The sequence below is a fragment of the Carassius carassius genome, chromosome 36 (assembly GCF_963082965.1).
Source record: "Carassius carassius chromosome 36, fCarCar2.1, whole genome shotgun sequence".
NCBI lineage: Eukaryota > Metazoa > Chordata > Actinopteri > Cypriniformes > Cyprinidae > Carassius > Carassius carassius.
This window is the reverse complement of record NC_081790.1, coordinates 10,665,987-10,687,654: the sequence shown is the minus strand read 5'-3', so window position 1 is coordinate 10,687,654 and position 21,668 is coordinate 10,665,987. Positions and strand designations below refer to the sequence as shown.

At 38.4% G+C, this 21,668-nt stretch overlaps 1 protein-coding gene across 2 annotated transcripts in view; it reads right to left on the bottom strand.

Annotated features, from left to right (window-relative positions):
- Nucleotides 1-4,263: 4,263 nt before the first annotated feature.
- The window catches only part of LOC132117114 (RIMS-binding protein 2-like), a 50,927-nt gene continuing 33,522 nt past the window's right edge, over nt 4,264-21,668 (bottom strand). The window contains exons 11-25 of one of the 2 annotated variants that reach the window (XM_059526189.1): nt 20,849-20,928; nt 20,145-20,254; nt 19,060-19,860; nt 17,438-17,589; nt 16,145-17,041; nt 13,458-13,586; nt 13,184-13,330; nt 12,986-13,094; nt 12,570-12,695; nt 10,656-10,825; nt 10,407-10,575; nt 9,636-9,733; nt 9,464-9,535; nt 9,231-9,380; nt 4,264-6,986 (exon numbers count right to left, since the gene is read on the bottom strand). In XM_059526189.1, the coding sequence (XP_059382172.1) occupies nt 6,798-6,986; nt 9,231-9,380; nt 9,464-9,535; nt 9,636-9,733; nt 10,407-10,575; nt 10,656-10,825; nt 12,570-12,695; nt 12,986-13,094; nt 13,184-13,330; nt 13,458-13,586; nt 16,145-17,041; nt 17,438-17,589; nt 19,060-19,860; nt 20,145-20,254; nt 20,849-20,928 (3,399 nt within the window). In that variant the 3' untranslated portion in view covers nt 4,264-6,797. Of the gene's footprint in view, nt 6,987-9,230; nt 9,381-9,463; nt 9,536-9,635; nt 9,734-10,406; nt 10,576-10,655; nt 10,826-11,100; nt 12,696-12,985; nt 13,095-13,183; nt 13,331-13,457; nt 13,587-16,144; nt 17,042-17,437; nt 17,590-19,059; nt 19,861-20,144; nt 20,255-20,848; nt 20,929-21,668 lie in introns of those variants that run through there. The other variant, XM_059526188.1, reaches the window with a different exon arrangement.

The window sequence follows — 21,668 nt, the reverse complement described above, 5'->3', positions numbered from 1 at the left end:
CCTGTTGACAGACAAATTGTCCTAAGCAAAAGCAAATTTGTCTGGAAATAGCTACACAAAAAAAAACTGGAACTTTTACAAAAAAGACAGGCCAGCGTGACATAAAAACTGACAGTTCTCTTTGAGTTGTTCATCAAAATAAAGAATAAGTGCTCTTTTGCGAAATGTGGTAAGGCTACTTTTTACTCCAGTGAAAATACATATATATATAGCCTAGGTTATGGACACATACCTTAAGTTTAAACATTTCCATTGTTTCTTCTTGAGTTAAAAATACAGTTAACACGCTTTTGCTGTGACAGGGCATTTTACACACTACATGAGCAATCCTGGCTGGCATTAAACAGCCCAGCCTTGCCAATTTGTCTCGTTAGTCATGATAACTCATGACATTCTCGTTATTACTGCGACTTCCTGCTTTACAAGGTGCTATTTTGGTTATTTTAAATATATACCCTATACATACACCCATGCTATACACGCTGTAAAGGAACTTGGGCTGTAGGCCACAAAAGTATTGCCTATTAAAGGGGTCATATGATGCTGCTAAAAGGAACATTATTTGGTGTAATGAAATATGTTGATGCGGATTAAGGTTAAAAAAACACATTATTTTCCCCATACTGTCCATTATTGTTTCTCCTCTCCTCTTCTGAAACACATCGATTTTTATAAAAGCTCATTGGTCTGTAAAGCTAGGTGTGCTCTGATTGGCCATCAATCCAGTGCGTTGTGATTGGCCGAATACCTCAAGTGTGTGACGGAAATGTTACACCCCTTAACATATTGTGATGCCCTGTCTGGCCGGAGCGATGGGACATAAACATAAAACAATACTACTAACAATACTACAAATGCAAATCTTTCCACATTGATACATAGAGATGTGGGGCGTGTTAGAATGAGCCATTTCAGGGGGGTGTGGAAGAGTCGTAACTTTTATAAAGAATATCTCTTATCTCTGGATTTGAGACTTTAGTCTTTGCAACTTTACAGATCTTCTTTATGCGCCAAGAGCTTGTAACACTCCAAAGAGAAAGAAAAAATAGAAATCGCATCATATGACCCCTTTAAATAACATGACAGAGAAAACCACGAACAGAACAAGGTTATATATATATATAACAACTCGGGGTTTTAATATGTAAAGACTTTTGAACTAGGTTTTTGAATTTAACATGCAAAACCACTGCTGTGAGAAATTGGATGTTTGACTCAAACCCTTATAGTAAATGATATATAGCCCTTGAGACGACTTACCACTGTGACAACTATTTTTCATATAGCTTTAGTCACATATTGAAATATTTGTGGTAGTCAAAGTCAATGCATCATTATGACACGTTAAGTTATACATTCCCCAAGACATATACTTTAGCTTTTTTACTTTATATTCAGAGTCAGTGTGAATCACTAAACACTCAGTGATTTCTGACTAAAGAAGATCTCACTAAAGGGAGAGTCATCAATCTCCTGTCTGTCAGAACACCTGTACCTTTGCTGCTTTAGTGCTTGATGGCATCTTTCTCCAGTACGAAGCAGGATTTTATGTCCTGCTCTTTGATAAGTGCCACAAATTCCTCTGCAAGGACACACACTTTAATGCAAAGAATAAATCAAAGGCCCGCTCATGCCAAACGCTTCGTAAGAGCAGACTGGTTGTAAAAGTCGGTGCCCTCGTGTAAAGGTAAAAACTTATGCAATGGATATTATGCGTTTAGCTTGTGAATCTCGAGATGCAGCTATGCATTTTTTCTGAATCAAATCAGCTACTACTAGATCCCTCCAGTTCCAGTGCCTTTGCTGGAGTGCTTTTGAAAATGAATTTTCCCCCATGGCCCAGTTTACATACCATCATCATTTCAGTCCCATCTGCTCAGATGTCCAGATGTTAGCAGTGTGACAGACCACGGCCGTGAACTGTAATACTCAAAGGTGAACAACAGCTTAGTAGCAATAATATGAAATGGTGGTCAGTAAACTGTCCTGACAGTGAGTTTGACCCATTTTGACAACCTATTCCATTTTGTTTCACGTGGACACAGCTGCACAATTTTCTTCTTGATGAGCCTCATGTGATGATTGCCACAGAAACATAGAATGACAGTAAACTTACTTAGAGAATTAAATATACACAATGACCACATGTATCTCAATCTCACCAACGCCATGCCGCTAAATGATTAAATCACCTTCCACACATAAACCAGAATCTGAAATGTAACTGCCAATGTGTTGCATGTTAAAAACTGCTCTTTTTATATTTATATTTTTAACTTTACAAAAAGACAGGTGATGGAAGTATTTAGTAAAACTGCTATTCCACCTTTATAGAAAAAAAGTATGTCACTTTGTTTGCTGTGTCAATGCTATGCTAACAAAGTCACAATTGTTAAAAAAAATTACCCAAGTCGGAGGGCAATGTCAACACAAAGGCATAGGCATCCGTCAATCAGAGCAGTGGAAACCCTTTGGAAAAATAGTAAGGGAGAGTTTGGGAGCCTCAGTCAAAGCCTTTGTGACGTTGATCTATGGATAAAGTTGAGCAGAGGCGCTCTCGCTCAGTGTGAGCTGAATTTCTATGCAGGTGATGAATGAATACGCTCTGCAGTGCGTGTCGTGGATGTATATCACTCTGCTCCCTACAGGATGGAGAGATACGTTACTGCTAACCTGCAATGTCGTTCAACACCTTCCCTCGGGAGGCGTAGGGGTCGTGCTCTCAGTTCGCTTCAATTACTATAAATTTGCTGAAAGTTATTTTAGTTTTGTAAAAGGTCAGCCTTGCAAATTCCTGCTCAGATCTTAGGTGGCAGACGTCTTGCTTCAAACTGGAGCTGAAAGCCTATGATAGAAGTAAGTGGTGGACATTAACTGCAGACGAAGCCTCAAGCAAGGCTTCAGTGTACCAGTATTCAGTATTAATAGGGAGTCTCAGCATGGACACTGTGGTTCATATAAGGAGACTTTCCCATCTCAGTCAAAACACATTCATGAAGACGATGACAAATGTGCGCCATTGTGTCCAACCCTGACCCATCCGATGAGTTACCTGCTATTGAACACACCTCTGTCATTCAGGGGCCAGCAAGACACTGCCCTCTGAAAAGGAGCTGCTTTATAGCCTCTGAAATATTCACGAAAAGCAACAGGAAGATGAATGGGTGCCTGTGTCCCCACTCAGGGCCCTTGTTAAAAGAAGGCGTTGATCGAGAGGTCAAAGCCAGAGAGAATTTTAAACATCCATTGGCCCAGGGCCCCCCGGGATCATTACAGCTCACTCCTGAATGGAAGGAGAGCCGAGCCAAAAGAAAGAGAAGCCTAGCACAGTGATATACGAGCATAATCATTTCTCGCTCTCCTCCTTTTTTTCTGTAGGCAGGGCTGGCCCGCTCTTCATCCTCTTGCATTCTGGTACAACCGATTCCGCTGAAACCTCTGCAGCAGGCTCAAGCACTTTCCTTTCCTCTCAGCAGTCTTTTTTAAAGAGAAACTTTACCCCAAAATGAGAGTTCTGTATTATTTTTCAACCTCATGTTTTTCAGACCTAAAAGTGCTCATTTTTTTAATGGAATTGTTTTTTTGTTTTGTTTTTTCAGTTTTGGTTACACAGAGCTATTGTATGTATGACTTTAGAAGACAGAAGTCATATGAACTATACTTTTAAAGTGTTTTATAGAGTTTGACAGACAGGTTTTTTTTTTTTTCAGAAATACATACTTTTAGTGTTCAACGGAAAAAATAACAACATGCAGCTTTGACTGATGGATTTTTGGGTGAACTATTCCTTTAACTGACCATATTGTTTATTAAATGCTTTGAATTTTTTAACACTACAGTGTGAGTAACACCAGCCTGATGCAAAAAAGCAGGATGACACCTCAGAAGTGGATAAACTAGACAATTATATTCTTAGAATGTTCCGCTCTATATATTCTTTTTAAAATAGATCATTATAAGACACAGCAGTCACAATATCTACAAATAATCACCAGTTCTGCTGCCCGCTTGGAACCCATGATTAAATGTGATAAATGTGGCTTTTGGAATACGTTGTGACAGAGTTGAGAAAAGTGCACCCTTCATCCTCAACACAGAAATATTAATTCACTCAACTTACCCATGATGCCATAAGTGAGAACTACCAAGATACTGAGGTCACTGCTGCCATCTACTGGCTTGTCTCTATATTTATTGAGGAGTTTGCTGTTTGGAGACATGCTACATACAGTATGTGATTTGCCAAGACAATTCCAAGTCTGATTATGAAAAATATCACATTTATTTTCATAGAAAATGTATATTTTACACAGTTCTACACATGCACAGCCACCCAGTAGTCCATATCAGTAAATATAGACCAACACGTTCTTTTTTCTCTTTAATTCACAGAGCAAGCACGGAATTGCAGTCTTGAGCATCTTTTCTTGAAGACACCACGGAGAACACTTACACTGTAGAATATTAAATCTTAAATCTTAAAAAAAAAGTCTTAAAATCTTTAAATTAAGTATAAACATTTATAAATTATCTACAAATGGTGTACAAAAGAGTAACCGAGAAATTAACACTTATAACATCCAGTCACAAACACTTGGGATTCATGATTCATGAATAATAGAGATATTTCTGTTAAATGAAAATATATGTAATCTCTTTTATTTTATTTATTTATTTATTTTTATGGCAAAATGATGTTGCGAGCTATACAGGCAACTGAACATTTCATACATTCTTTTTGGCTATCCAACCATTTATTTATTTATTATTATTATTATTATTATTATTAGAACCCTCCATGTTTTTCATCTACAACAAATAAATACCATTCACCACAAGTTAATGTCTTAATTTTTAATTAAAATGCTTAAATATAGTATACTTTTATTATAATCTTTTTTAAAGATTAAAAAAAAAAAAAAAAAAAAAAACCTCTAACACACACAGTATTTACCCTGGATCAAACCATTCAAGAGTGCAATCCAACTGGCCACATTATTGTGAGATGCCACCAAAGGTTGGCTCTACCTGGCATTTCCAGTTGCAGGGGCAAGATGTTTCGTGTTGATTTCACCCCTAATGTAAACTACTAGATTATAGCTTGAGACAACTGAGCCATCATAGGTAGTTTTGCCTGAGGGTATTACTTAACCTGTATTTTGGTAGCTGAGAATATGTATTATAAAGAGTTTGATTCTACCATAGCAAGCAAAGACCTCAGGAAAAACAGCCAATAATAACAGTGGCAAGGATATGTCATTTAGGCCTATAGATGATGTTCTCATAACCAGCCATGACCCATTTGTGTAACCAGTGTTTAAAGGGTTGTTTACCCAAAAATGAAAGTGTCGTTCTAACCTGTATCACTTCTTTCTTCTGTGAAACATAAAATAAGATAGGCCTATTTTGAAGAATGTTGGCATCTGAAGTTTTCCATTGTGGGGACTAAAGAGAGAGAGAGTGAGAGAAATTTCTCAAAATATTTTCTTTTATGTTCCACAGAGGAAGAATGAGAAATAATGACAGAAACGTCATTTTTGGATGAAAATCTGTTTATACAGAACGCACTCTTGTGTTTAAAATGGATCGGCAAAGAACACAGTGTTTCTATGCGTTTAGTCAAGCTGCGTTTGCTTTTAAAAAACAAACGAGAATGAGTGTCAAACATCAGTCTTTCGCATGTTTACATTGAAAATATAGATATTTTTTTTAAAAACATCACAAAAATGCATTCTGTGTAAACCGGCCCTTAGAAAGTGAAATTCGAGGAGACACCTATAGACACCATCTTTGCTCAAATATTTCTTCTTCTGAAGACGACACCACCCTTACTGAAAGGAACAGGAAACAACTTGTAATTAGCAGCACATCACATCATCACAAAAGTTTATAACAACATTTGTCCCTTTTCAGTTATAAGGGGTTGCACGAACATGTATGCAGAGGGGAGACACACACACACACACATACATACACACAAGCCATTCACCAAAACACACCAAATTGTGCATTGAAAGGCAAACACAGAAACTTTTCATTGTATTTTTATAACTTCAGAGTCATTCTCTTGATTAACGCAGGAAAGGGATATCTTAGAGCAAGTGAAAGGGAGGATACTTGGCAAAGACTGATGTATGGAAACATCAGATGTAATACTGTACTTACTGAGTTTAGATGAAGGCCACAGCAATGTTTAAAAGGATTTGCTCATAAACTGTTCCGGTCAGTTATGCCATTTTGCAAATTACACATCTTTCTATGGAAATACTTCTTTTGATTGTGGTCCTGTTTGTTTTTCAGCTAATGCACTTAATATGGTCTGGAGGTTTTTTATCATTTACCGCTATTTGACTGACAACGTCAGACCATATTTAAAGTGCTATACCAAACTAAAATCGATGAGATTAAATATTTCATTCAAAATCCAGCACTTTGATTTGAAATGTGAAAATTATAATTGAATGAATTCCTTAAATATTAATAATTTCCTCTTTGTCCTCTACATCACAGTATGAATAGATGCTTTCATTCTGACAGCCAATTAGCAAGCTCACTGACATAAGAGTGACATCTTTATATACGCCATTCCTTTTCATCTGGATATTAGATCTTTTTCAGAATATGTATGTCGCATGTTAATGTGAAAGCCGTTTATATTACATTTTGTGTGTGTGAGAGAGAGAGAAAAAAAAATCATGGTAGACTTTTTCGAAACTCTGGGGATTGGTCGTTTCCCTTTTGACAGAGAAATCTGTATGCTGTTGTAGCCATATGAATTTGAAATCAATCTCATACTTTTACTTTGAGAACTTTTTGAGCAGATTCTTCCCCTTAGAGAGCAGTCCTTTTTTCTTTTTAGATGCCAGGTCTCGTGGACCCCTGGCGGGGCTCAGGGGCCTGACTGGGCCAACGGGAAGCAAAGGACGCACAGTGGGAGAGGCGGGTCTTCCAGGGGGCGGAGCTGGAACTGTACTTTCCACAGGCACCTAATGAAACATCCACGGGGAAGGGAAAAGTGTGGGATATTATACAGCAAGACTATATTTTGCCTTATTATCTGCCTTCTTCATACATAACAGTCCAAGTTTATGCTCTAAGGTTAAAAACAAATGATCTCAGACTAAAAGAGTGCCAAGAAAGTAAGAACAAAAAATGATATTACTTCTTATAGATTGGATCTTTAGAGTAAAGGCAGACGATATGGCTGGTTCCTGAATTAACTCGACTGTTTTATTAAATTTCTTCTTGCCTGCTAATACAGATATGAAATGTGAAAACATTCCTTCATATCATTTGGGTTTGAATTGTTAGAAACCTCAAAGGGTAGGGGATTTTATCTTGTAAAACAGCATCAAAATAGACAGACCTAACAGCACAAGGACTCCACACAGCGAGGGAACCAACTGCAGATACCATACAAGTCTAATGCACTGGCATATTAAGCAGAAAAGTGGTGTTGTTTTTTAAGATAGAAAACTAAATAAATGTGAAAAATAAATAATCATTTGATTAATAAAGGGATATTAAAGGAAGTTTAACCAAAAATGAAAATTTGCTGAAAATTAGCTCACTATCAGGCCATTCTAGATGTACAATAGTTGAGTTTGTTCATAGATCAGATTTGGAAATAAATAACGAGAGTTTAAACAGCTGATAAAAGCATCACAATAATCCACAAGTAATCCACATGACTCCAGTCCATCAATAAATTAAAAAACTGTGTATTTATAAGAAACAAATCAATCATTAAAGCATTTTTTTTTTACTTTAAACTTCACTTCTGGCCAAAGACTCCATAATTCACAGAAACGTTTCCTCCAGTAAAAAAGTGTGTAAATGGTGCTTGATCTGTGCATATTTCTCTCCGGATTCAGACAAGATGACTTTAGCTATATTATGAATAAGGACTCGTATTTCACCTGAATTAAATGGTTTGACATTAAAACTGTCTTGATGGATTTGTTCATTACGAAATCTCAACTTTTTGCTTCACAAGACATTAGTTCATAGAATGTGGATTACTAGTGTATTATTATGCTTTTTATCAGCTGTTTGGACTATCATTATGATGGCATTCATTCATCTTGGATGGCCAGAATACATTAACACATTTTTATAAAATTTTCATTTGGAGGTGAACTATTCCTTTAAGCAGATAAATCTAAAACAAAATGTATCTTAAGACGACAACAGATCATTCTTATTCAACTGATGTTACATCCCAATGATATAATTTACCCAAAAAATCTTTGCATAAAGGCTGTGCATAAAATCCCATGCATGAGACTGATCACTGGTATCGCCAGTTGCTCAACTTACCTAGCAAGACAAAAGTCTGCTAGGACAGGAAATGAACAATATTCCTCAGCTTTTTTTTTCTTTTTTGGGCAAAGCCAGTGGGGGAAAAAAAGAAATTAGAATGCAGCAACATCATAAAAAAAAAAAAACATCAATTATGAGGAGAAAAAACCACAACACCACATACACAAAAACAAACAAACATATGTATTCACTAAATGTCCACTAGCAAAAATACATATTTGTTATATCAGTTTTTCATTTATTTCGATTTAATGTAATTACATCATGAATGATATTATTTTAGTCTCGCAGAAAGAGATGGAATGAGTAAGATATGTTCTGCTAGTTCATATGATCTGAAAAATAGAGTTTTTGGACAATGTGCAATATACAAAAAGAAACAAAGCCTCCTCAAAGAAATACAACATTTGGGGTAATGTAGTTTACTTTTATATAAAAGCTACAGATCTGTTCTGGAAAAAACAGGCATGCGTCAACTAAAAACTAGTTTCCAAATTAGTCTTTTAACAGGGTCACAAATCACGAGCCACAGACCCCATGGACATCACAAAGCACTTTGACTAATGCAAACAGCTTCACTTGAGTAGGGTTTTGTGTTTCAGTGCAAAAATGCTTTTATGCTTTATTCTTAGTCCGGTGCAGTAACGGAATTTGGCCTTTTCCAGAGTCCTCTGGCGACAATAGAGTCACGTTCGTACCTGTCTCTCTATGCTCTCAAAAAGGCTCTGTTTGCAGTGGGCTTTGCTTCTCCCTTTCCTAGAGCAAGAAAGGTTGGACTGGAAATCACCACCACGGTCACATAACGAAAAAACAAACAAGCACAAGAAAACACAGATGACGAGCGGACCGAAACTCAAACGGAGGATGAATGGACACAGGGCCTAGCGCTGAGAACGGCGATGGTGTACCCGTTTGGTCTCTGGGTGCAGTGCCGGTACTGAATTGGGCTCGTCCTGACCGTGGTGGGAGGGAGTGTCTGTCAGATAGACCTCCACGTCATCAGGCACTTCTTCGAGAAAATTGGATGGAACCAAGCCTCGATGTCCATTAAGCTCACCCTGAAAGACAAAAAACAAAACACAGTAGTGCTGCAGGCTCAGAATAAAGCAGCGTGAGCGGTAAGCACAACAATGAGACTTACATAATAGAAGCCGTCTTCATCTATATCCCCAAAAACAGCAATAATATCACCAGCACAGAATGTCAGTTCAGCCTGTCACAGAAAGCACATAATCAGCAACTCCACAGACACGCGTATTCAGGAGATTGAGAACCTGAGTGTATAAATAAATATATGCGAGTGCATTTAACACCTCAACATCCACGTTTGGGGAGCTCTCTCTGGGGTCGTAGTCATACAGGGCTACCATTCGTCTTGTGGCCACTGGGTGGCGACCTCTTTTATTTTGTTCTGTTGAAGGAGAGAGGATCAGTTCTTCTGTGAGAGAGGCATGCTATGTCCAAAACCAGGTTTGATTGATTGGCATGGTTTAGATAGTTGCTGTTGGTAATAAAGTAGCCATGCATTCTATATATTCAAACAAAGTAAAAAACATAAATCAGAAATATCTCATATGTACTATCATTGTATCTCATTTGGGGTCAGTAAGATTTTTTACACAGTGAAGAAATTGCAGGAGTATCTGGTTTTTATGTTTCATTACTTTATAAAATGTATGTAGCATTTCTTATTTATTTGTTCTACTGTAGTTTTTTTGTCCTATTCCTTGTTATTAGTTTCTTATTCTTATTTGATCAGGGTTTTTTTAGCATTATTTATGCTAGTATTTTTGTCATATTGATACTGGTGACAAGAATTATGAAATTTCAATGATATCAAAATGTTCACTATCATAAAGACCTTATTTAAACCAAAAATAACAATATCATGATATATATATATTTTTTTACCATGGAATAAAATTACTCATATCGTGACATAATATTTTTGGTGTATCGCCCACTCCTACTTTCACAGCAATATTTTTTCAGCTCATAAAGATAAAAATATTGGCAAAGTTTGCAATTTTTCTATTTTTGTTTCATTCTATTAGGTTTAGAGACGAGACATGGAAAACTCCTACCTATTCTGTCTACAGGAGTGTTGAGAGGGAGGAATCCCTGTTTCATGAGCTGCTCCATAGTTTCATCATCCTCTGCACGGATTTCCGAAACCATGTTACAGGGAATAAGTCCAGACCTGCCCCGGATCTCCCCACGATAAAAGCCATCATTATCCTTATCCCCAAACACCTTAAACACACAGACATAAGGATGCTGAAACAAAGGGTGGGCCATTTAACAACAGATGTTTTACTACAGCTGGGTGGTACCTTGATTATCTGTCCCTCTTTAAAAGGGAGCTCCTCATCAGCTGCATCAGGGTTAGGGGACATGGAGAGAGGGTCATAGTCAAAGAGTGCCACAAAGATTCGAAACAGATCCTCCTGCTCAGACTCATCATAGTACGGGGGAGAGCGGCGGCTTCGGTCCCGGTATCCATCTAAAATGAAAAAGATGGGTAAAAACCAAGCTGTCTAATAGGCAGGATTAATTGGCACCATGTTACCCATTACATGGATAGCTGGATAGCCAAGTCCTGCAGTTTAATATTTTTACATAACCATTTTTATAATTATTATATATTTACTAAAAATGCTGCTTCTATTAATTGAGGTATTACATGTCAAAAAAAATGTATATATATATATATATATATATATATATATATATATTATTTAAAAGTTTGAGGGTAGCAATATTTTTGAAAGAAGTCACTCATGCTCACCAAGGCAGCATTTATTTGATCAAACCAGTAAAATTGCTTCATATTATTATAGTTAAAACTGTTTTCTATTTAATTAGGCCTATATATTTAAAAATGTAATTTATTCCTCTGATGCAAAGCTGAATTATTAGCAGCCATTAATCTAGTCTTCAATGGCATGTCATGCAAATCATGCTGATTGTTCAAGAAACATTTCTTATTATTACCAATGTTGAAATTACTTCTACTGCTTAATATTTTTCATTTTAAACTGTGATAAAATGTATTTTTTATTTGAAATGGAAATCTTTAGTAAAAGAAATATCTTTAATGTCACTTTTGTTCAATTTAATGCATCATTGCTAAACAAAGTATACATTTAATTCTTTCACATATTAAAAAATCACATATTAATATATAGTGTACAAATGTTATGTTATTTGATGTTATTTAGATATTGTCAGCTACCCAAATATGGCAGTCCACTTGTCCTGGAATAAAAAAAACAAACAAAAAAAAACAATATGCATGTCTTTAAAGTTCAAGCATTCAAGACTTTTTAAAGATGGGCATACAAACATCCAAAGGATTTTCTAAAGCAAGTAATTAACAGCATACATGTTCTCATCTCTGTATGTTACAACAGACAATATGAATAAGCATGCAGTTCAGTCCAATGGAGTGAAATTCCTCTCCATACTTGCACAATCCATTTATTTGCCCAACACATCTTGGGTGGGTTGAAGAAAACAGACATTTCTTACAGTAATGTGATGGTTATGATGTGTGTCACTGTTTGTGTTTGCCAGTGTGTGGGGGTGTATGATGATTGGGAGTGAAACACCCATATGGCAGCCAATTACAGATGAGCAGCAAGCCAAACATGAAGCTTCTGACAGGCTCACACACAGACAGACAGAGATTGAGGGAGAAGAAGAGGGGAACACACGCAGTCTGAGCTACTGTAACCATGCAGAGATCTGGATCTGAGAAAGACCCATCAGACGGGGCACATTAGCCCCGGATAAAACTACACCTGTTTTCTTTTGTCCCTGCCGCAACTATAAAGCTGTGCTCGATTGTGACTCCAACATGCCCAATGTGCATTCCACACAGTTGCCTTTGCAGTCGATGCCAAGGAACGGTTCGCGTTCTTTTTTCCTGGTCAACCGTCACCTACTTACATATTCGGTGGCATTCTTTTGGTGCGAGATGCCGCCCTTAAACTTTCACCATTCAGTCATGCATGGCCAAAGTAAAAGTATGATTGTGGTCCGGTTGAAAAAGAGGAGGGGTTTGGCAGGCATCCATTGGTGGGGCAATGCAAAGGGGGAGGAGCATTCTCTGTGCAAACATGTCGCTATTGGTGCTATCTTACAGCACCGCTTCCAACACAAGCTTCCATCTCGGTGCAGTTCAGTGCAGTTTCATGCGTTTGGCCATTTTCTTTCTCCTTGGACCTCACTCTAAATGCACGTACCATAAGGAGGCCTGCGTCCCCCGTGCCTTTGAGAGGACCATGTCCTTTGTTGCGCTACACTGCCATAGTAAACATCCTCCTTGACGGGAGAGAGGTTCCCTTCACTGTTACTCTCAGTGGTTATCTCTGAGGGAAACACCAATCAGAGAGTCGTTATACCATGCAAAACTGTTCTCCATCAACCTGCCCAGGCTGGAGACGCCTAACTACTCTGACATTTGATCGATTTACAGATTCAGAGAGGGTTATAATGATTGAAAGCAACAGGATATGGTTATGGTTGGAACATACAGTGGCGGTCTGGCACACATTGACAAGCTAATGAACAGTTCAAACAGAGAAAATGTGGAGCAGGAGGACAGACAGGCCCTGAAAGCAAGTCTCAGGCTCCTGTCTCTAACTGGGAGAGCACTGACCAATGGATGGGACCGTGAGGGGGCGGCGCTGAGGTTGAGGATCTCGGTGAGATGCCTTCCGGTATGATTCCCGATCCAGATGACTCGAAGATGGAGTGCTGCCTCCGGTCTTGAATGGGGAAGAAACCAAACTAGTTAAAGCCATGCCAACCTAGATATCATTGGGATATTGTGAGATGTCTTCCATGTTTGGAATACCTTGAGTGCATTGTGGGAGTTTCGTCGCCTGCCTTCTTCATGCTGCATTTCAGAATACAACTCCTCCTCTTCCTCTTCTATGATGTCCGAGAGGTCCGAGCCTCGACTGCTCTCTGTATGAAACTCTTCGCTGTGACTGTAAAGAGACTGTGAAATGCAGATTGTGAGAAAAAATGAAAACATAAGCTTATACAACACACCTAAACATTCAGTGCTGACATTCGCCTCTTATGCCTGTTGTTGTATGGTAAGGCAATCACTTCAACTGCCATACCTGCCTGCCCAGCTCTGAGCCCCTGAGGAAGTCATCCACAGATGCTCCTCTTCTGCGGGCCTGATAGCTTTCCTCATCCTCTTCCTCATCTGAATTTTGAGAGTGAAAGCCCTGGCTTCTCATCTCCATCTAAATATATTAAAGTACTTTCAGAAGTCTTAATAAAGAAATCTGACAGTTATGCTGAGGTTAAATACTGACAAGATAGCTAATCTTTTGTATGTTCATTAACTTTTAAAGAGTTCTCATTTGCACATATTAACCCTAGAATGCATAAAGGGTCCAATCTGACACAATAGGGTGTTTTTTTAATAAAATAATTTGAATAATTTGTACTGTATTTCTCATAAATGTTGTATGTAAGCCTCAGCAAAGATTTAGCAAATTTGTTATTCATAGTAAAAAAAAAAAAAAACTACCCCTTTGGAAAGGGGGTCAAAATGACATGTATATGTTTCCTGTGAAATTCTATCTCACAATAATAATAATAATAAATCATAGAATTCTTCATCAAAACCTTGTTTCTGTTCACAAAATTAACTAAAAAATATGATTTTTATAAATTAATTCATAGATGTTCTAAATCATCTATAAATAAAATAAAGTATAAATAAAAAAAATCTATGTTTTAGTATATAACAGTACATGAACAAGAACAACTGAACATTACAGAAACATTTAAACATGTATGATCAAATTAATAATTCTGTAAGTATCTTAAGTAATTTAAAAGGATAGTCCCCCCCCCCCCCAAAAAAAAAGTAGAAGAAGAAAATACTGTCATCATTTAATCATTCTCAAGGAGTTTCAAATGAATTAGACTTTTGTTAATCTTCCAGTTTAAGATATTTTTAATGAAACCTGAGAGGTTTCTGTACCTCCATTCAAAGTCCAGGTAACCAAAACCTAAAATACTAAAATAGAAGTTGTTGTTGTAAAATGAATCCATGTATATTAAGTGCTTTAAACTTGTGAAAAGATATGATTGCTTTATATGATGAATTTTCTTTTTTTAAAGAAAACAATAAAACTATATATATACTGTATATATATATTAGAGCTTGCATAGACTAGTCGAGTAGTCGAGTGATCGACTACTTCAACCACTAGTCGGCGTTGCTGGAAAAAATCGACTGCTCGAGCATGCATTAACCATAATGCGTACAAAGAGTTTGCAAGTACGACGTGAATTTTAGGATTACAATATTGCGTGTAGCTGTTACTTTCTATGACCTTATCTATGTTGCATGTAAAATAAAAATATGTACAGTAAATAGGGGTGTGCCTGAAGCCGAATACCTTATTCCGAATGGCACGGATAATGGCTTCAAAAATGAATAACACACAAGGAATAATTCTGCCTGAATACTCGGCTGAAGCTGGCACAGTCTGGAGTTTGCTAGATAACAGGTGAGCCAGGGGAGCAGCGCAATATTATACAACAGACCTCTAAAGTCACGAGTGTGAAGTGAATCAATGTAAACTTTATGAGTGAAAAGAGCGCAAATCAAACACAGCATTGCTGTTGTCTCTACGTGCAGCTCTCAGAAATCAGAGCTTGGCAAGAATAATATCACCTATAATAATACATCATACACGTTCTATTGTATATATTTAAAAGGCAATGCTTTAAACCTTAGGCTACTATATGATACGAATGAATGGACTAAGCACAGCGCTCACCAATCAAACAGCTGCGTTGTGCTCAATCTCAGTCTCTCAAAAACCAGTTCTCTCTCGAGAGAGAGAGCAGGCTAATAATCAACTTAGATATGGATACATTTTCTATTTGGCCTACATGTTTGCTATTATTGCTACATGTGTGACTGCATCATATAATAACTATTAATTAATAATATTGATAGTTCATCGTCTAGCTGACTACGTCTTGTATTATTATTATTAATTTTTAGTGAAGTTCACTAAACATTAAGACTTGCTTAAAGAGTTAATATAATGAAAATGTGCGCATTGAATTGATTCAGTCATGTTCAAATGAACACTAAACGTTTGTCATGACATCTCTCTGCTTGCATGATAAATATTATTTTAGAAATTAATAATTATTTTAGTTTAACACGGCAATACTTGTTCACTGATAACTATGAAAAAAAAAAGATAGCCATAACGTTATTGTTACAGACACAAATACAAATACTGGCTGTTACATGAAAATGTAAATATGTAATGTCATAATAATTTTGACAATTTATATATGTAATTGTTGCACAAGGCTATGAATTAATAAGCGTTTATTGATAAAAAAGAAAAGAAAAAAAGAATGTCTTGTAGCATGAACCATGAGTAGTCGAGTAACTCGAGTATTTTTTTTTAATTGACTAGTAGAAATCAGTAGTCGTGTAACCCGTAATCTATATATATATATATATATATATATATATATATATATATATATATATATATATATATATTATTTTTTTTTATATTAATTGTAATATGATTTCTATCATCTATATAAACATTTTAACAAATTTATCGAAAATATAGAAAACAATAAAAAGAAGAAGAAAAGGAAGAAGAAACTATTTCTGATTTAATAATAAAAAAAAGACTTTGATATGGGTCAATTTTACCCCCGTTATTCAAGTTTCTTGAATCATGCATTCTAGGGTTAAAGTTGGTTTGCCGCTACTTTATATAACATGCTTTTTGCTGACTTGACTCACCCGTCCACTCTCTGCAGCCACTCTTTGGGCTGCCTCTCGGGCAATAGCCTTGGCCACAGTGTCAGGAATGAGTGTACCCCTGGGCTGGGGGAGGATCCTTTGAGGTGACGGGGAGCGGCGGTTCGGGCAGGCGGGGGCATCTAGGGTGTGTACATGTGGCAGGCCTGTGGGCATGCCTGATGGGGAACAGCCAGGCTCCCATGGCTGAGGTGGGCCCCCTCCATGATGATGCATTCCAGGCCCTGGCTCTTTGGTTTCCAGCTCTCTGGCACTTAGTGGTCTTTGGGATTGAGGAAGGGACAGTTGGGGAATGTGAGGCTGGGGCATCGGGATAGCTGGTTGAGGTTGAAGCATGGGGATGGCCGGCTGGGGTTGGGGCATGGCCATGGGCTGTTGGGGCTGAGGCATAGACATGGATGGCTGGGGCTGGGGTTGGGGCATGGGCATGGATGTCTGAGGCTGGGGCATTGGGATGGTGGGCTGGGGTTGAGGGATGGGGTGTGGTGGTAAAGGCTGGAGGTGAGGTGGAGAGGGCTGTGTGGGGTGGGGCATACGGTGTGGATGGAGATGAGATGGGGGCTGGTTGGGGCGAACAGGAAGGGGTTGGAGATGGGTGGGTGGTTGTAGTCCAGGGTTAGGGGGAAGGGCCCGGATTTGGGGATGAGAAGCCATTGGCTGGGACTGCTGGGGTGGGAGAGGTGATTGTAAGTGGTGAGAAGGAGGAAGGGTTTTGGGAAGAGGCACCAGCAGGTGGTTTGGAATGACGGCGACATGGGAGTCTTGAGATTCCCCTTGTGCTGATAAAGTCCTGACAATAACCTCACGGGCCTCCAAGCACTGGAGACGGTTCAGTTCTATTGCCACATAGTCTGCCAGTGGATACAACACCTCAGCAATCTGAAACAGCATTAGTATTAGCATTAAGATGACATTACATTTACAGTTATTAAGCAAATTTTTGCAGGCAAAATTTGGTAATTTGAATAGGAAACAATAGATAATGGACCTTTTTTTGTGACTGCATGTGGCCACACCTTTAGAATCAACATTCTCCTCATTAATCATCCAAATAACGTAACAAAAAAACTGTTAGTGTGAGAATCTTTCATCACCTAAAACCACCATAAACAATGAATTCAAGTGTTTAGAATCACCCAATTCCACCAACAGAGGGCATCAGTATCCTTTTGATAAAAAGAGGTCTTGATGACTTGTTTAGCCTTCATGCAGTCCAGAACTGTTCTGTCACATAAACATCACCAGATATGACTGCTGATGCATGCGGATTCTTACCCTCTGACCCTTAGTGCACACTGCGTAGCCAATGACATTTGCACCATTGGAGGTTCCCATGGGTGTCATTGGAGGTGGCTTCCAACGAACTTGGAGGACACCTGGGGCTTGTCCACATTGGACCTGGACTTCTTGGGGAGGCAGAGGGGGTCCTGAGGAGGGACAGATAACCACCAGTTACTGTAGTTACAGTAACATACCTGACACTATAGACATGATGTTTAGAAAGGATTGTGTTCACTGCATTCATTCACTTGAACTCAAGTGTACAGTAATAAGGACATTTCAACAGCTTCACAGCTGAATAATGGTATAAGGGCAAGCATTACTTCCAAGTTCCTGAGCATTTCAGCTAATTAATTAATCCAATTAGCCTCACTAAACCCATTTCTGTTGCCTTTGACTATTTTAAGTGTTGTGCTAATCAGAACAAAAATAGCTGTTTTCTATCTTTTTTGCATCTCAAAAGATATTATGTGCTATTAGGGTTCAATATGTGTGTCAGCCTTAGTGGGTATAAGTACAGATTTTCGGATTAATTAAGATTTGAACAATTCTGACATCGATTCTTCTTATAATCCCAAAATACATTTTCAGTAGCTATGGGAAAATCGGTTTGTTCAACATTTGCCATCACTGCATTCTGCTGAACTAACTCAACAGTACATTTAAAAAGTGAAGTGACGTGACATTCAGCCAAGTATGGTGACCCATACTCAGAATTTGTGCTCTGCATTTAACCCATCCGAAGTGCACACACACAGAGCAGTGAACACACACACACTGTGAACACACACCCAGAGCAGTGGGCAGCCATTTATGCTGCGGCACCCGGGTTCGATGCCTTGCTCAAGGGCACCTAAGTCGTGGTATTGAGGATGGAGAGAGCACTGTACATGCACTCCCCCCCACCTACAATTCCTGCCGGCCCGAGACTCGAACTCACAACCTTTCGATTAAAGGATACATCATCAGCACATTCACATACGCTATGCAGACAGATCGAGAATGGCAGGCACACATCAACAACCTGATATTTCCTTCCTGGTATTGTAGTTCTATTACAAATGGGACTATAAATTTTGCTCACTGGTGAATGACATATGATGTATTGTAGTAATGTTGTCTCTGGTCATCTCATCTGTGTGCGTATATGTTCAGGGGGCGTAGCTTTGGACGGCAATTTGCACGGAGGGGATGTATGCTTTCAGTGTTATCTGGCTAATGTTGGCATTTTTCAATATGTCCTACTGCACCTTTAATTTGTGTTCCAAAGATGAGCGATCTTACGGCTTTGGAATGACATGAGAATTAATGACAGGATTTTCATTTCTGGGTCAACTATCCCTTTAAGTGAATCGGAAAAAGAAACAGTGAAACAGTGTCATTTGATTCACAAACAAATTACTTATGAACCGTTTCTTTTACGTGAATTAAAAACACATAGCATGACAATGTAGACAGACTCTTAAACAAATGACTCTTAGAAAAAAGTGCTTTTCAGTAAATCAAACAAATACAGTGCATTAGTGTAGTTTGAGCTGGTTCAATATATGAATAATTAAAAACAGCATTAATTAATATTGGGGCAATATCTTAACAATTCTACAGTTGAATCTCACCTGCAGCTTGGGTGCAGAACTCCACCCCAGCCTCTCTCTTCTCTCTCTGTTCTAGAGGCATGTGCCAGGGCACCTGGTGAGGTTTGGCCAACACTTTTACTTTGTATACTGTGGCGGCCTTCAGGTTCACAAAACGCAGTTTGTAAGAGCACGGCTTAACCACAGCATGCTCCACACCATCCAAGTACACAACATGCCCGTAGTTACTATCACTGGGCAGCCACGAAAGTTCAGCAGAGTCACGTAAAATATCATCCATGCGCAGATGGGTGGGTGCCACCACAACATTGCGGCCCACCAGCAAGGTGCAGCGCAACTCATCAGAGAGCCCCCTGTCCGTCACGCTCTGTACCGACACACGGTATGTGCAGGCAGCCAGGTCCAGCTTTTCGAGAAGCAGTTTGGTCCTGCCTCCAAATGGCACCGAGGAACGTACTTCCCCATCCACTAAGATATTGTAGCAGTTGATGTTGCCCCAGCCAAGGGGCACTAGAGGCGCTTCCCAGGCCACTATCACACTTCTTGCCAGCTGTTTGATCAGGTTTATCTTCCTGGGGTAAGGCACGATGTCATCACTCAGCTCCTCTCCATCCATTGCGCCTGTCCCGTTGCTGCAGTGGCTGAGAGCATCGCTGCTTAGGCTGTCCAGAGGACCGCCTCCATCTATGGTTGCCAGACTCAGACAGCTCTGCTCCAGCCTGCCCTGCTCCTCTCCACCCTCGATAGATGGCTTTTCCTTGTCCTGGACAAACTCCACAAAATTAGAGGGAACCAGGCCACGCTGGCCATCCAAGAGCTCTCCTGGAACAAACCAAAGTAGAAAGATCTCATAAGCTGCAGCAGATCACATTACATAAAATATAACTGTGATCCATTTTGTAAGCATGTCATTTTAATACATGTTGCCAGGTGATGACTAAATTCACTGTTAGTCATCTATGCCAATTATTTTTGTTCATTAGCTAATATGTTGTTTGGATTTTTTAGATGTTGGACAATTGGAGATTCAATTGGAGAGTTGTTTACGTAGCTTCTTAATTCATTCTCCAATAATAATTACACCTCTCGTATCAAAACTCAATTACCTTCATAAAATCCATCATCGTCCATGTTTCCATATACGTACAAATACTTCCCTGCCACAAGAGGGAGCTCTGCTTCTGGATGCTCATTAGGTCCATCATAGGGATTATAACTGGCCAAAAGATCAGAGAGTGAGAGGGAACGAAAACAAGGAACCAAGCAAAATACACACACATACACACATTAATGCATATGTATATATATTATATAGGAGTTCAATACTTGTTCAAATTGTTGGAGGCAGTGTAAATTAGTTTTAATGTTTTATACATTAAACATTAAATTATCTTATGCTCACCAAGGCAGATTTAAAACAACATTTTCTATTTTAATGCAATACAATAATTAATGTAATTTATTCCTGTGATGCCAAAGCAGAATTTTCAGTAGCCATTATTACATTATTTCAGTGTCACGTGATCCTTCAGAAATCATTCTAATATGCTAATAAATGCTCACAAGTAACATTTCTTATACACAGTTGTGTCGCCTATATATTCAGGTGAAAAACAGGATTGTTTTCCTTTCAGGATTCTATGATATATAGAAATATTTATGTGAAATGGAAATGTTTTGTAACATATAAATATCTTTACTGTTACTTTTATTTATTAAATGCATCCTGGCAGAATCAAAATATTTCAAATTAACAAACAAAAAACCTTTTAATATATATCAAGTTGGATAAAAGAGGTAAGAAATATACCTGTATCGGGCAGTGCAGAGACGGACCTGGCCTGTGTATCTTGTCTTGGACCTCGGAGCTGGGCTCACCTCATTGTCCATCTAAGGACAGAGGAAATCAGATGACACACTTGATCCTGATCTTTTCCACACTGAACATCCTAACATCAATGTACAGTGCCAGGGTTTGTGTGAGGATCATTACATAACATCCATTTTTTCCCATCCTGCTCCCAATGTGCACAGTGCATGCATGTGTTCATGGATGATTTGATTCATGTATGATTAAGTGCACAGAGCGGACATGATTATTACCTATTTGCATTGATGTCAATCTCTCACACAGGGAAAATACAAGGCTGAAGTGTGTGATTCCTTTGGTGGTAACAGTAAAAACAGTGTTTTCAACTCGGCTTTGCCATTTTCAATGGTTGAGCCAACTGTGCTGTGTTAAACTGGCTGAGATGCTCAAACATCATTGTTGATAGCAGCATTGAGTCATGGTGTTTGTTTACACAATGCAATGTTTTTGCAAAATCAACATACAAATGATCATACAAAATCAACATACAAACAGTTGAGAGAGGAGAAAATATTTTAACATCAAAACAATTACACACTTCACCTAATTATTAAATGAATTGTTTGACTCCATACTTTGGGCATCTAAACTCTTAGTGGAATATTGGATTGAGTTTTCACATAAACAACTGACTTTCTTTCCTAAAGCATCAGACAATCTTTAACATCCGATATGAGGTCATTTATGGATCTAATTATAGGGAGAGAGACCAATTATAAAAGCATGAAATGAGCACATTTTTTTCTCTTGCGTAAAACAC